At 38.2% G+C, this 16,380-nt stretch overlaps 1 protein-coding gene across 1 annotated transcript in view; it reads left to right on the top strand.

Annotated features, from left to right (window-relative positions):
- FGFR1 (fibroblast growth factor receptor 1) overlaps positions 1-16,380 on the top strand; it is a gene marked incomplete in the record, with an annotated part of 409,849 nt that overhangs the window by 163,206 nt on the left and 230,263 nt on the right. The window contains 2 exon segments of the mRNA XM_053718078.1: positions 644-834; positions 11,722-11,866. Coding sequence (XP_053574053.1) covers positions 644-834; positions 11,722-11,866 — 336 coding nt within the window.

The following is a 16,380-nucleotide window of genomic DNA, read 5'->3' as shown; positions in this document are numbered from 1 at the left end:
GCCTCATGAGAGAATTACAGCTCTTTCCACTAGGGCTGTCTCTTCTTCTTGGGCTTTCAAAAACGAAGATTCTGTGGAACAGATTTGCAAGGCTGCAACTTGGTCTTCTCTGCATATTTTTTCCAAATTTGATACTTTTGCCTCAGCTGAGGCTTCTTTTGGGAGAAAGGTTCTTTAAGCAGTGGTGCCTTCTGTTTAGGTTACCTGTCTTGTCCCTCCCTAATCATCTGTGTCCTCTAGCTTGTGTATTGGTTCCCACTAGTAATTGATGATGCTGTGGACTCACTATATCTTAGGAAAGAAAACATAATTTTCGCTTACCTGACAAAGTCCACGGCCCTGCCCTTTATTTAAAGACAGTTATTTTTTACTAACACCTCAGGCACCTCTAAACATTTTTATCTTTTTCCATTTCCCTTCAGCTGAATGACTCGGGGTTATGGGTAAGGGAAGTGATATTTAACAGCTTTGCTGTGGTGCTCTTTGCCTCCTCCTGCTGATCAGGAGTGATATTCCCGCTAGTAATTGACTTGCCATATCCGGAAAGAAATACATTTATTAGTTAAGCATAAATTATGTTTTTTTGCTGTTAATCTGTTACATTTATCTATAGCATAACTTTAATTTTCCTCCTTTTTTTCAGAGCGTTCTCCACATCGTCCAATTCTACAAGCTGGCCTTCCAGCTAATAAAACAGTTACAGTGGGCAGTAACGCTGAATTTTATTGTAAAGTTTACAGTGACCCCCAACCTCACATTCAATGGCTCAGACACATTGAAATTAATGGAAGTAAAATGGCTTCTGAGGGATTCCCTTATGTTGAGATTCTTAAGGTAAATACAATGTATTAGTTTCTGCAACTATAATATGCGTGTTTTAAACCATCATCAAAAAAAGGGACACTGAACCAAAAATGTTTATTCTGTGATTCAGATAGAGCATGCAATTTCTCCAACATAGGTGTGTCCGGTCCACGGCGTCATCCTTACTTGTGGGATATTCTCTTTCCCAACAGGAAATGGCAAAGAGCCCAGCAAAGCTGGTCACATGATCCCTCCTAGGCTCCGCCTACCGCAGTCATTCTCTTTGCCGTTGTACAGGCAACATCTCCACGGAGATGGCTTAGAGTTTTTTAGTGTTTAACTGTAGTTTTTATTATTCAATCAAGAGTTTGTTATTTTAAAATAGTGCTGGTATGTACTATTTACTCTGAAACAGAAAAGAGATGAAGATTTCTGTTTGTAAGAGGAAAATGATTTTAGCAACCGTTACTAAAATCGATGGCTGTTCCACACAGGACTGTTGAGAGGAATTAACTTCAGTTGGGGGAACAGTGAGCAGACTTTTGCTGCTTGAGGTATGACACATTCTAACAAGACGATGTAATGCTGGAAGCTGTCATTTTCCCTATGGGATCCGGTAAGCCATTTTTATTACAGAGTAAATAAGGGCTTCACAAGGGCTTGTTAAGACTGTAGACATTTTCTGGGCTAAATCGATTCATATATAACATATTTAGCCTTGAGGAATCATTTAATATGGGTATTTTTGTAAAATAATATCGGCAGGCACTGTTTTTAGACACCTTATTCTCTAGGGGCTTTCCCTAATCATAGGCAGAGCCTCATTTTCGCGCCGGTATTGCGCACTTGTTTTTGAGAAGCATGACATGCAGTCGCATGTGTGAGGAGCTCTGATACATAAAAAAGACTTTCTGAAGGCGTCATTTGGTATCGTATTCCCCTTTGGGCTTGGTTGGGTCTCAGCAAAGCAGATACCAGGGACTGTAAAGGGGTTAAAGATAAAAACGGCTCCGGTTCCGTTATTTTAAGGGTTAAAGCTTCCAAATTTGGTGTGCAATACTTTTAAGGCTTTAAGACACTGTGGTGAAGTTTTGGTGAATTTTGAACAATTCCTTCATACTTTTTCGCAATTGCAGTAATAAAGTGTGTTCAGTTTAAAATTTAAAGTGACGGTAACGGTTTTATTTTAAAACGTTTTTTGTACTTTGTTATCAAGTTTATGCCTGTTTAACATGTCTGAACTACCAGATAGACTGTGTTCTGAATGTGGGGAAGCCAAGGTTCCTTCTCATTTAAATAGATGTGATTTATGTGACACTGAAAATGATGCCCAAGATGATTCCTCAAGTGAGGGGAGTAAGCATGGTACTGCATCATTCCCTCCTTCGTCTACACCAGTCTTGCCCACTCAGGAGGCCCCTAGTACATCTAGCGCGCCAATACTCCTTACTATGCAACAATTAACGGCTGTAATGGATAATTCTATCAAAAACATTTTAGCCAAAATGCCCACTTATCAGCGTAAGCGCGACTGCTCTGTTTTAGATACTGAAGAGCATGAGGACGCTGATGATAATGGTTCTGATATGCCCCTACACCAGTCTGAGGGGGCCAGGGAGGTTTTGTCTGAGGGAGAAATTTCAGATTCAGGGAAAATTTCTCAACAAGCTGAACCCGATGTGATTACATTTAAATTTAAGTTGGAACATCTCCGCGCTCTGCTTAAGGAGGTGTTATCCACTCTGGATGATTGTGAGAATTTGATCATCCCAGAGAAACTATGTAAAATGGACAAGTTCCTAGAGGTCCCGGGGCCCCCAGAAGCTTTTCCTATACCCAAGCGGGTGGCGGACATTGTAAATAAAGAATGGGAAAGGCCCGGTATACCTTTCGTCCCTCCCCCCATATTTAAAAAATTGTTTCCCATGGTCGACCCCAGAAAGGACTTATGGCAGACAGTCCCCAAGGTCGAGGGGGCGGTTTCTACTTTAAACAAACGCACCACTATACCCATAGAAGATAGTTGTGCTTTCAAAGATCCTATGGATAAAAAATTAGAAGGTTTGCTTAAAAAGATGTTTGTTCAGCAAGGTTACCTTCTACAACCAATTTCATGCATTGTCCCTGTCACTACAGCCGCGTGTTTCTGGTTCGATGAGCTAGAAAAGGCGATCGATAGTGATTCTCCTCCTTATGAGGAGATTATGGACAGAATCCGTGCTCTCAAATTGGATAATTCTTTCACCCTAGACGCCACTTTGCAATTGGCTAGGTTAGCGGCGAAAAATTCTGGGTTTGCTATTGTGGCGCGCAGAGCGCTTTGGTTGAAATCTTGGTCAGCGGATGCGTCTTCCAAGAACAAATTGCTTAACATTCCTTTCAAGGGGAAAACGCTGTTTGGCCCTGACTTGAAAGAGATTATCTCTGATATCACTGGGGGTAAGGGCCACGCCCTTCCTCAGGATAGGTCTTTCAAGGCCAAAAATAAACCTAATTTTCGTCCCTTTCGTAGAAACGGACCAGCCCCAAGTGCTACGTCCTCTAAGCAAGAGGGTAATACTTCTCAAGCCAAGCCAGCCTGGAGACCAATGCAAGGCTGGAACAAGGGAAAGCAGGCCAAGAAGCCTGCCACTGCTACCAAGACAGCATGAAATGTTGGCCCCCGATCCGGGACCGGATCTGGTGGGGGGCAGACTCTCTCTCTTCGCTCAGGCTTGGGCAAGAGATGTTCTGGATCCTTGGGCACTAGAAATAGTCTCCCAAGGTTATCTTCTGGAATTCAAGGGGCCTCCCCCAAGGGGGAGGTTCCACAGGTCTCAATTGTCTTCAGACCACATAAAGAGACAGGCATTCTTACATTGTGTAGAAGACCTGTTAAAAATGGGAGTGATTCATCCTGTTCCATTAGGAGAACAAGGGATGGGGTTCTACTCCAATCTGTTCGTAGTTCCCAAAAAAGAGGGAACGTTCAGACCAATCTTGGATCTCAAGATCCTAAACAAGTTTCTCAAGGTTCCATCGTTCAAAATGGAAACTATTCGAACAATTCTTCCTTCCATCCAGGAAGGTCAATTCATGACCACGGTGGATTTAAAGGATGCGTATCTACATATTCCTATCCACAAGGAACATCATCGGTTCCTAAGGTTCGCATTCCTGGACAAGCATTACCAGTTCGTGGCACTTCCTTTCGGATTAGCCACTGCTCCAAGGATTTTCACAAAGGTACTAGGGTCCCTTCTAGCGGTACTAAGACCAAGGGGCATTGCAGTAGTACCTTACTTGGACGACATTCTGATTCAAGCGTCGTCCCTTCCTCAAGCAAAGGCTCACACGGACATAGTCCTGGCCTTTCTCAGATCTCACGGATGGAAAGTGAACGTAGAAAAGAGTTCTCTATCTCCGTCAACAAGGGTTCCCTTCTTGGGAACAATAATAGACTCCTTAGAAATGAGGATTTTTCTGACAGAGGCCAGAAAAACAAAACTTCTAAACTCTTGTCAAACACTTCATTCCGTTCCTCTTCCTTCCATAGCGCAGTGCATGGAAGTAATAGGTTTGATGGTAGCGGCAATGGACATAGTTCCTTTTGCGCGCATTCATCTAAGACCATTACAACTGTGCATGCTCAGTCAGTGGAATGGGGACTATACAGACTTGTCTCCGACGATTCAAGTAAATCAGAGGACCAGAGACTCACTCCGTTGGTGGCTGTCCCTGGACAACCTGTCACAAGGGATGACCTTCCGCAGACCAGAGTGGGTCATTGTCACGACCGACGCCAGTCTGATGGGCTGGGGCGCGGTCTGGGGACCCCTGAAAGCTCAGGGTCTTTGGTCTCGGGAAGAATCTCTTCTACCGATCAATATTCTGGAACTGAGAGCGATATTCAATGCTCTCAAGGCTTGGCCTCAGCTAGCAAAGGCCAAGTTCATACGGTTTCAATCAGACAACATGACGACTGTTGCGTACATCAACCATCAGGGGGGAACAAGGAGTTCCCTGGCGATGGAAGAAGTGACCAAAATCATTCAATGGGCGGAGACTCACTCCTGCCACCTGTCTGCAATCCACATTCCAGGAGTGGAAAATTGGGAAGCGGATTTTCTGAGTCGTCAGACATTACATCCGGGGGAGTGGGAACTCCATCCGGAAATCTTTGCCCAAATTACTCAATTGTGGGGCATTCCAGACATGGATCTGATGGCCTCTCGTCAGAACTTCAAGGTTCCTTGCTACGGGTCCAGATCCAGGGATCCCAAGGCGACTCTAGTAGATGCACTAGTAGCACCTTGGACCTTCAAACTAGCTTATGTATTCCCGCCGTTTCCTCTCATCCCCAGGCTGGTAGCCAGGATCAATCAGGAGAGGGCGTCGGTGATCTTGATAGCTCCTGCGTGGCCACGCAGGACTTGGTATGCAGATCTGGTGAATATGTCATCGGCTCCACCATGGAAGCTACCTTTGAGACGAGACCTTCTTGTTCAAGGTCCGTTCGAACATCCGAATCTGGTCTCACTCCAGCTGACTGCTTGGAGATTGAACGCTTGATCTTATCAAAACGAGGGTTCTCAGATTCTGTTATTGATACTCTTGTTCAGGCCAGAAAGCCTGTAACTAGAAAAATTTACCACAAAATATGGAAAAAATATATCTGTTGGTGTGAATCTAAAGGATTCCCTTGGAACAAGGTAAAGATTCCTAAGATTCTATCCTTTCTTCAAGAAGGATTGGAGAAAGGATTATCGGCAAGTTCCTTGAAGGGACAGATTTCTGCCTTGTCTGTGTTACTTCACAAAAAGCTGGCAGCTGTGCCAGATGTTCAAGCCTTTGTTCAGGCTCTGGTTAGAATCAAGCCTGTTTACAAACCTTTGACTCCTCCTTGGAGTCTCAACTTAGTTCTTTCAGTTCTTCAGGGGGTTCCGTTTGAACCCTTGCATTCCGTTGATATTAAGTTATTATCTTGGAAAGTTTTGTTTTTGGTTGCAATTTCTTCTGCTAGAAGAGTTTCAGAATTATCTGCTCTGCAGTGTTCTCCTCCTTATCTGGTGTTCCATGCAGATAAGGTGGTTTTACGTACTAAACCTGGTTTTCTTCCGAAAGTTGTTTCTAACAAAAACATTAACCAGGAGATAGTCGTGCCTTCTTTGTGTCCGAATCCAGTTTCAAAGAAGGTACGTTTGTTGCACAATTTGGATGTTGTTCGCGCTCTAAAATTCTATTTAGATGCTACAAAGGATTTTAGACAAACATCTTCCTTGTTTGTTGTTTATTCTGGTAAAAGGAGAGGTCAAAAAGCAACTTCTACCTCTCTCTCTTTTTGGATTAAAAGCATCATCAGATTGGCTTATGAGACTGCCAGACGGCAGCCTCCTGAAAGAATCACAGCTCATTCCACTAGGGCTGTGGCTTCCACATGGGCCTTCAAGAACGAGGCTTCTGTTGATCAGATATGTAGGGCAGCGACTTGGTCTTCACTGCACACTTTTACCAAATTTTACAAGTTTGATACTTTTGCTTCTTCTGAGGCTATTTTTGGGAGAAAGGTTTTGCAAACCGTGGTGCCTTCCATTTAGGTGACCTGATTTGCTCCCTCCCTTCATCCGTGTCCTAAAGCTTTGGTATTGGTTCCCACAAGTAAGGATGACGCCGTGGACCGGACACACCTATGTTGGAGAAAACAGAATTTATGTTTACCTGATAAATTACTTTCTCCAACGGTGTGTCCGGTCCACGGCCCGCCCTGGTTTTTTAATCAGGTCTGATAATTTATTTTCTTTAACTACAGTCACCACGGTATCATATGGTTTCTCCTATGCAAATATTCCTCCTTTACGTCGGTCGAATGACTGGGGTAGGCGGAGCCTAGGAGGGATCATGTGACCAGCTTTGCTGGGCTCTTTGCCATTTCCTGTTGGGGAAGAGAATATCCCACAAGTAAGGATGACGCCGTGGACCGGACACACCGTTGGAGAAAGTAATTTATCAGGTAAACATAAATTCTGTTTTTAAGCAACTTTCTAATTTACTCCTATTAATTTTTCTCCGTTCTCTTGTTATCTTTATTTGAAAAAAGCATCTAAGCTAAGGAGCCAGCCAATTTTTGGTTCAGACTGTTTGTTGGTGGGTTAATTTATCCACCAATCAGCAAGAACCCAGGTTGTTCACCAAAAATGGACCGGCATCTAAACTTACATTCTTGCTTTTCAAATAAAGATTCCAAGAGAATGAAGAAATAGGAGTAAATTAGAAAAGTTGATGAAAAATGTCATGCTCTATCTGATTCACGAATGAAAAAATTTGGGTACAGTGTCCCTTTAACTTCACTATAAAAAACCAGTTGCTTTTTTCCTTTTCTTTCTTTTTTTTTTTGTTTTTTTTTGTTTTTTTTTGTGATCACATCAGATATCACTGTTTTTTTTTTTTATGAACTAATCTTGTAATTGTACCTATTCCTGCTACAATCTCACATTAAAGCAATATCCATAGCATGCCGGTTAAGGCAGATATAAAGTCACTTTGGATAATTCAGAAACTTGGTTATTTTTCTAGATGTCAGGTTGAAATTGTAATCTCCATGGCATATTCCTTTAAAATATGGATGGCCAACTGGTGGCCCACGAGCCACTTGCTGCCCTCTGCACTAATTTTAGCGGCCCCAGAGAAAAATTAGAACTGTGAATGTGCATCAATTTTGTTGGTCCCAGGAAAAAGAAGCACTTTTGGGACTTCTGGTTAGTGGGCAAACTCAAATGAGACCCCTGAAGGGGAGAAAATCAGAGAAGGTACCCTTCAACATTACCTAAAGCTGGCCCTAAGGTACCAGACATTTTTAGAAAATATTTTATTTTTGTGTTTATCGTCCATAAATTAATATGCGTCCCTTAAGGCTTCTGAAATCTTGATCTGCATGTGTTTGGGTTTTGGCCCTCACTGCTTTAAAATATACTTACAAGGTCAAACATTGTTTATATTTTAATTTTGTTTAAAGGATCCTAGAAAATAGCTTTCTGACATTAGTTTCCCCACATAGTGGGACAAGAACTATCCCTTGTCAAATGTATTATCAGTCACAACATTTTGCACGTAAGCTTTCATCTTATGTTTGTTAACACTCAATTTAAAATATAGATTTCATGTGTTTATCTTAAAAGGATAGTTTGGTCAAAATTAAACTTTCATGATTCAGATAGTGCAGCAATTTTAAGCAACTTTCTAATTTACTCCTATTAATTTTTCTTTGTTCACTTGGTATCTTTATTTGAGTGTTAGCTTAGGAACCAGCCCATTTTTGGTTCAGCATCTGGGTAGCGCTTGCTGATTGGTGGCTACATGTAGACACCAATCAGAAAGCCTTTCAAAGAAATATTTGGAAAAAGTTCCAAAGAGATGCCTAAGTAGCACTCTATGCCCAGACTTGTGTGAGGCTTGAAATTTATTAAAACATAACTTTTATTGAAAGTCAAAAATAAAAAAATGGGTATTGACATTAGAATTGAGTAAACTACTGTTTATAGAGACTGAAAGGATCATCTCTTGACTATTATATGGATGGCCTTATTTAATGCTTGGTGAATTCAAGAGATTAACAATAACTGATATTCATATAACTCAAATACTGTTGGTATTCACAAGCTATTGTGATAGTAAATGTACCGAAAGCACATAGGTCTCTTGTGATCAGAATGAATATTCACTTGGTATTCGTGACAAAAATCAACAGTTGCATCTACTGGATATGAGAACCTTTGTGTGTTAATGTTGATTTATGGCTTATAAATAATCCACATGCTTGTATGGTTGGATTAATATAGGGTTAATTCGAACGTGTTGTATTGTCATAGGCTGGTTGTAGTTTAGCAGACAATAGTGTATATGTAATCGTGTCCCAATATACCGGACTACTGTGTGTTGACAGCAGTATAAGCATTGAAGGCTTAATATGAGGTGTGTGAGGGTTTTTGTGATTGAGTCAAGCTTCTGAACTACAACCAGCCTATGACAATACAACACGTTCAAATTAACCCTATATTAATCCAACCATATGGATTATTTATCATTCATTCTGATCACAAGAGACCTATGTGCTTTCTGTTGATTTAATATCACCATAGCTTGTGAATACCAACCGTATTTGAGTTATATGAATATCAGGTGTTTGTTAATCTCTTCAATTCACCAAGCATTAAAGGGACAGTCAACCCAAAATTTCAAATAAGTAATTCCTATAAACTTGCTAATGATTATTATTTTGAACTATAGCCTAATTTAATAGCCTAAAGCGTTTCTAAGTATTAGTACTTCTGTCTCTTGTGGCTGTTTAAAATGCCCGCCTGCCCCCTCCCATATTTCGTCATCAGTATCTTCATTGTGCAGCTCTAACAGCTCATTTTCGTCCGTCCACACTCCCGTGTTTTGCGCATGTGCAGTGCACCGATAACTCTGTAGGGGAGAGGTTTTAAAAAGGAACTCTAAATCCATCTCAATAATGACACGTCTAGGAAAATGAGAAGGGATTTAGAGTTCCTTTTTAAAACCTCCCCCCTACAGCGTTATCGGCGCATGCGCAAAACACGGGAGTGTGGACGAATGAAAATGAGCTGTTAGAGCTGCACAATGAAGATACTGATGATGAAATATGGAAGGGGGCAGGCGGGCATTTTAAACAGCCACAAGAGACAAAAGTACTAATACTTAGAAACGCTTTAGGCTACTAAATTAGGCTATAGTTCAAAATAATAATCATTAGCAAGTTTATAGGAATGACCGATTTGAAATTTTGGGTTGACTGTCCCTTTAAATAAGGCCATCCATATAATAGTCAAGAGAGAACCCTTTCAGTCTCATTAAACAGCAGTTTACTCTCAATTTTAATGTCCAATACCCATTTTTTTAATTTTTGACTTTCAATAAAAGTTGTTTTAATAAATTTCCAGCCTCACACAAGTTTGGGCATAGAGAGCTACTTAGGCATCACTTTCTTTGGAACTTTTCCAAATTTTTCTTTGAAATACGAATAGATGCCAGCGCCACTCCTAACCAAAAAATCTTATCAAAGGACTTAAGATAAGATATATAAACTCTAATTTGAGAAGAATAGAATTGTGTTTTGGGAGCTTGCCTATATAGTGCCACTGCTTCTGTGTGTACGTTTAGATAACCAATCAGAAAGTGCCACCCAGGTTCTAAACCAAAAATGGGCCGGCTACTATGCTTACATTCCTTCTTTTTCAAATAAAGATACCAAGAGAGCGATGAAAAATTGATAATAGGAGTAAACTAGAAAGTTGATTAAAATTGCATGCTCTATCTGAATCATGAAAGTTTAATTTTGACTAGACTATTCCTTTAATACTTTTTTTGTGGACATATTTACAGAATGTGGCCCTGTTAACTTCAAAACGTTCAAACGTCTTTTTTTTTTTTTAATGTCTTTTGAATATTTTTTTTTATCAACTAACATCTTGATTTCATTCCATTATTAAAGTTTTGTCAAAGTCAACGTGTAAACTTATCCGTGTGATGGTATTCAATTAGCAGTCTAATCCAGAGTCAGAATGTGCCACCATGATGTTTTGTAACTAAGTTGTGTCATTTATAAAATATTGGCATTTCAATTCTCCTCATTGCCATTTTGACTTCCTTGTGTTATTGGTTTGTTTCAGCACTCTGGGATTTATAGCTCAGACGCAGAAGTTTTGACCCTGTACAATGTGACAGAGGCAGAGAGTGGGGAGTACATATGTAAAGTGTCCAATTATATTGGTGAGGCCAGTCAGTCTGCGTGGCTTACGGTCACCAGACCCGTGATAAAAGGTAAAACTGGTGGCACCCCCTTGGGGACAAAATAGGGCTTTGTAACAGTCGCTCTGACAAATATCTGTGGGGGGAAATACATTTTTCTCCTCATATCTGCTTTATTTCCATGGAAAAATATGCAGGTTGAGAGGTCTGGCTTAGTTTCGAAATATTCTGGTCTATTTTATTTTTATCCTGGATTTCTTCTATTTTGTGTGACTGTATTTGTAAGCTTCTGAGCTGATATAAGTAAATATAGATATATATTCCTAAGTGGATGTTCTCATGTTTTTTCTTGGGCAAGTTTTTATCTTTCCTTTTTTGTTATTTTGAATGCTAAATAAATAAATGAATGTTCTTTCTCAAATAAGTACACTTAGTGCTTTTGTATAACATGGCACTTAAACATTCACACTAGATTTTTAATCCATCTAGAACAATTTCTGCATATATTTATAGGAACACATCTCAGTCACGTAAAACATCTTTTTTTGAAAAACTGCTGAATCGTAGAATAGGTTCAGATCAGTAGGCTGCTTCTTGATTGTCATTTAGAATAGAACTCCATAACCTGATGTCACAGAATCACTGAAGCAGGAAGCATTTTGAAAGAAAGCTTTCATATTCTAATGTATTTGCAGTTTGAAATTGAGCTGCAAACCAGGATTGTAAATATTTATACAAATATCTAAGCGCTTAAGAAAATTCAAGGTTTCCTTAATAAAGACTTTTGGATGAAGGAAGATTTATAAATGTATATGGAGCATTGTTTTACTTTTTATTGCGTTGACAAATTTAAACTTGCTTCATGATTTCTTCTGTCTCAAAACTAAGCAAGGCTCTCCTGCTTGATTGTTATTTTTCCATGTTGTTCATTTCAAGCATGTTCCAGTGGGCAGGAAGTTCTGATTTTGGTGATGGGTTTAACTATGGAAACTTCTCCTTATGTCAGCTTTTGTGGGGAAGTTCTCAGGCCTATTAACAAACTTTCTTGCAGCGGTTTCGCACTTTGATCCTGTCATCCCTGGTTCCAGGACAGCATTCCTCTACCTTTTTTCTTTTAGTTCTTATAGCTTTTCCACTTGTCTTTTTCTGTTTCTGTGATCCTTTTCTCTGTAGACTGCAGGAGTCAACACTACCGACAAGGAGATGGAGGTACTTCATCTGAGGAATGTTACCTTTGAGGATGCTGGCCAGTATACCTGCCTGGCCGCTAATTCCATTGGGCTCTCTCATCATTCTGCATGGTTGACCGTTCTTGAAGGTATATGTGGTTCTTTTCTGTCCTTAAAACTTTCTAAGTATTCCATGCATTTCTTATTCAAAGGATGCAAACAGTTCACTACAATGTCCATTGGCTGATTTGTATTGTGATATCATCCAATAGATTATGTTTATGGAAATGGAATTGCTTCATCACTTCCTACAGGGTTAAAATACTAACTGCCTTGTCCTGTAAACCTCAATTGACTATTTACCTTATTAAATGGTATTTTTATTAAAATATCTTGAATATTTTACATTGTATTTTTTATCCCAACATAAATACTTGTCTAAAATAAATGTGCTTTAGAATGTAAAAGTTATAGTTAAATTGTTTTAAAGATATGGTGCTCTTATGAGACCAGATTTTAATTTAATAATTTCTTGATGGAATATATAATCACAAGTGTGAATAAAAACAGAACACAAACACTATCTTTAGGATCAAGCAAACAGTACAAAACCAGTTCCTTCCAAAATTTAAATTTAGAAAAAAAAAATAAAAAAAAAAAATACGTACATAAGTAATACATAGTAAGACTGATGCTAAAAAAGAATTGCCAAATATCCTCATAATATAATTTATAATTAAAATATAGAGCAAATCGATTTTTTTTTTATTATTAAAATGCACTAGCGAATATGTGTGTAATCAAACAAGTGTGTAATATAAAACACTATATATTGAATATAAACATCTAGCCAGTGTGTAATTATATACTATGTTAAAACGTACAAGTGAATATAAACATATAGTAAAATATTTAATATAGAACACTATATAAATTCAAGAATACCAAAAGTATCCCAAAAAGCTTCCTGTACAACTCCTTCGGCTGGCACCAAGAACTGGAGGCCTGATCTCCTATCATTTACACATTGTTATATGTTTGCATTTGCTTTTTTATAAAAAAAATACATTTTTCTAAGTGGATCTTTGGCAATTATTTTTGCTCGTCTTAGAACAAAAATTTGGAATATATAATCACCATTTATTTTTATAAAGATTGTGGCCAGGGTTTCTTCAAAAATTATTTTGGTTTTATTACTAGTGATCTCACTATTTATGCCTTTTCATTGCATCAGGAATGTAGAATGTAAAAATCATGGGTAGGAAATTTAATGACTTTGTATGCTATTGCTTATTCAATTTATTCTTACTAATTGGCTCTCATTCCCTAAAAGGGATGCATTACACATGCAATTCCATTAAACACACTGCAACATTTAAAAAGAGAATTGCTTTTAAAATATTGATTTATATTTTATAATATATGCAGTATGCATATCGACTCACTTGGATTAATTTTTTTGTGTGTTTGCATCACATTATGTGTAAGACCTGTAAGAGAAATAATATTTCTCTAATAAAAGCTATTAAAAGGCATCTGTTTTTGCCTATCCTATAAATATATGGCTAACTTTTATGACAATATCTTAGTGATATTAGTCTCTAAGATCTAGAGTTATTTGAATTTCCAAGGTTTTAAGCATGTTGCCCCTTCCAGTATTCTAATCTAGACATATGTTTCTGTGACCTCGTGTAGGGTAGCAATATTTAACAGTAATCTTCTAAAGATTTAAATTATCCCAATCCTTTTTTATTATATATTGACATTGTTACTATGATTGGTATAGACATGAAGGGGGGAAAAAAACCACTTTCATCTTATAACAGTAATAATCCTGCAATTCAAGAGTTAGTTCTAAGCATAGTTTATGGTGACAATGTTTATTTGGGGAAAAAAAATAGCCAACAATAATAATATATTGCTGGTCTTTTCCATTGTAAAATATTTATACCATCTCCATACTGAAAGGGACATTGTAAAATGTTCTCCCCCTGCTCTAAATGATTCATATTACTTTCATATTACTTTCTGGAGTTTATAAAAGTGTTTTGCACACAGCTTCTTTACCTTTATTTTGTCATTTGAAACAGCTCATTTTGACTGCTGAAACTGCCACCAATACTGAAAATATGATTACCTCTGTATTATTTTTAGAAAAAGCAATGTAATGAAGAGACAATAGTACTAATTCACCTCCCATTGGGGTTGAAATAGAATAATGTTTCTGAAATTACCAATTTAAATGGGAATGTCCTTGAGATCAATGGGCAATTTTACTTACATTTAATACTCCACAGCTGGTGTAACGAGTCATGAACACAAGGGGGAAACCAGTTTTACTTTATAGTGGCCCTTAAATTAGTATGAATTTCACAGTTTTGTTTTTCCTTGATTTCAGTTTGCATCCTTTGCCATTTTGAAATGCATGATTTAAATGAATTCCAGAGTTTTTCATTGTTTAAAAGCCAAATATTATGGTTTCGTCTTAGTTATATATATATATATATAAAAAAAATGTTTGTGTCTGAATAAAGATTTTTTAAAAAGTGTACATATTTATACTACAAGTCTGGGAGGGGGGGGGGTCCCTTACACTTACCATTCCTGCTTGAGCCTGTCCATTTTCTACATATTTGGAGTAGACGTGCAGAACTAAAGGGATAGTAAACTCCGAAATTTTCTTTTATGATTCAGATAGAACATACGATTTTAAACAACTTTCAAATTTAATTCTATTATCAAATTTTCTTCATTCTCTTGTTATCCATTGCTGAAGGGACAGCATTGCACTACTGACAGGAAGTTGAAAATACCTATTTAGCCAATCATGAGACAAATATGTGCAGGCACCAATTAGCAGCAGCTCCCACTACTGTATAATATGTGCGTATTAATGTTTTTTTAACAACGGATGCTAAGAAAACAAAGCACATTTGAAAATAGTAGTGAATTTAAAAGGGTCTTAAAATGGCCTGCTCTGTCTAAATCATGCAAGTTTAATTTGCCTGAGGAAAAAGCGTGGTTAACGCTTAGAAACGCGTAGCAATTTTACAACAGATGTCATTGTAGATCTGTGTATGTTCATTTTTATCTTTTTAATTAAATATTTTTATATCGATACTGGAGTTCTCTTTTTCTTTTCTATCATCCTGACGTCCATCTCACACATTTGAAGTTCATTTGACATCACGACAGTGCCGTTTTTGGGGTCGATTTGTGCACTAGGATACTATAATATTCCTAGTATGCTACATTTTCACTACAGGGTGCAATCCATACTGTGAGTATCCATTCGTTAACACTAACAGATTTCCACTACTGGTTCATCATTGATCTGCACTAGGGGTCGCCCTCTTGTTTTTGCTTTTGAAGTTTAATTTTGACTTTCCTATCCCTTAAAGCTTTTCTGTAGCTGAAGTGTTTTCTTTTTTACACCGACAAACCTTTGGCACCTATTCATAGTAACTGCAAGGATCCAGCCCTGACTTTATCTCTAAAAATAGTTCCAACATTGTAGGTGGCTAATTCTGAGGTGCTTCTGCCAAGTACTCATAGTAGAGACCTGCAGGAACAGGCAAGATATATCTATTGTTTTCACACTTGCTTACCAGATGTCCATTGTCTGGGAAAGCACAGATTGTCTAGTCTTGGTCTAAATTGCACTTTAATATGGGCGATTTATTTGTAGAAGTGGTAGGGATAATGATTATATATGTGTGTAGTTTCCCTCCTGTATTTTCTCTAGACTTCATAAGTTCCACAATTCAAAATGGAATACATTTGATCCCAGAGATTCTAGAAGCAGATCAGTTAATGACTGCAATAAATCCGAGGCATCATAATACTTATGTACCCATTAATCCAGATCATTTGGAGCTTGAATGCCCCTGTTTCAGCGCGAGCCTTTAGCCTCGCCGGAAACAGCAGTTATAAAGCAGCGGTCTAAAGACCGCTGCTCCATAACTTGTCCGCCTGCTCTGAGGCTGTGGTCATCAATCCGCCCGATCCTATCGGGCATTGCACAAGCAGTTCACAATAACTGCTTGTACAATGATAAATGCCGGCAGCGTATGCTGTCTGCATTTATCGATGTGCGGCGGACATGATACATGCTACATTGTATCATGTCCGTTTGCACTTTCATAAATCGGCCCCAATGTGTTTACCTTTCTCAAGGCCAGTACACATGTAATAGCTAAACTTTATCAGGTTTGGGACATGTTTAGTAAGGCAGGAAATATTTCTTGCCTTTCTGTATTTCTTATGCAGATTTACCATACTGATCTATTAGTTCCCATGAAGTCCAGTTTTTGCCATTTTTTATTTTTCAGCAGAAGATTTTTGTTTTGTGGTTTGATTGCATTTTAAGACCTATAAACAATTTGTCTTAACTTCAAACATCCTTTTCATTTTGGGAACTTCATTTGATTCTAAACCCTTCAAGTTAACTTTTTAAAATAATGTCTTTGCCCACATTTAAATATGCATAAATATTATTATATTCCTCCTTATGCTCAGAAAAGTCTTTCCTATCAAGGTGCTAAAATATTAGTTCCAAGGTTCGGTTTCCCTCATTCTGTCCAAATCCAAAGAAGAAAGAAGTTTTACTTCCAATCAGTTGGTTGGATTTGTTTTGTGATCCTGATGGAGTATAATCTCATGA

The sequence above is a fragment of the Bombina bombina genome, chromosome 6 (assembly GCF_027579735.1).
Source record: "Bombina bombina isolate aBomBom1 chromosome 6, aBomBom1.pri, whole genome shotgun sequence".
NCBI classification, from domain to species: Eukaryota; Metazoa; Chordata; class Amphibia; order Anura; family Bombinatoridae; genus Bombina; species Bombina bombina.
This window is presented reverse-complemented; position numbering and strand designations above follow the sequence as displayed.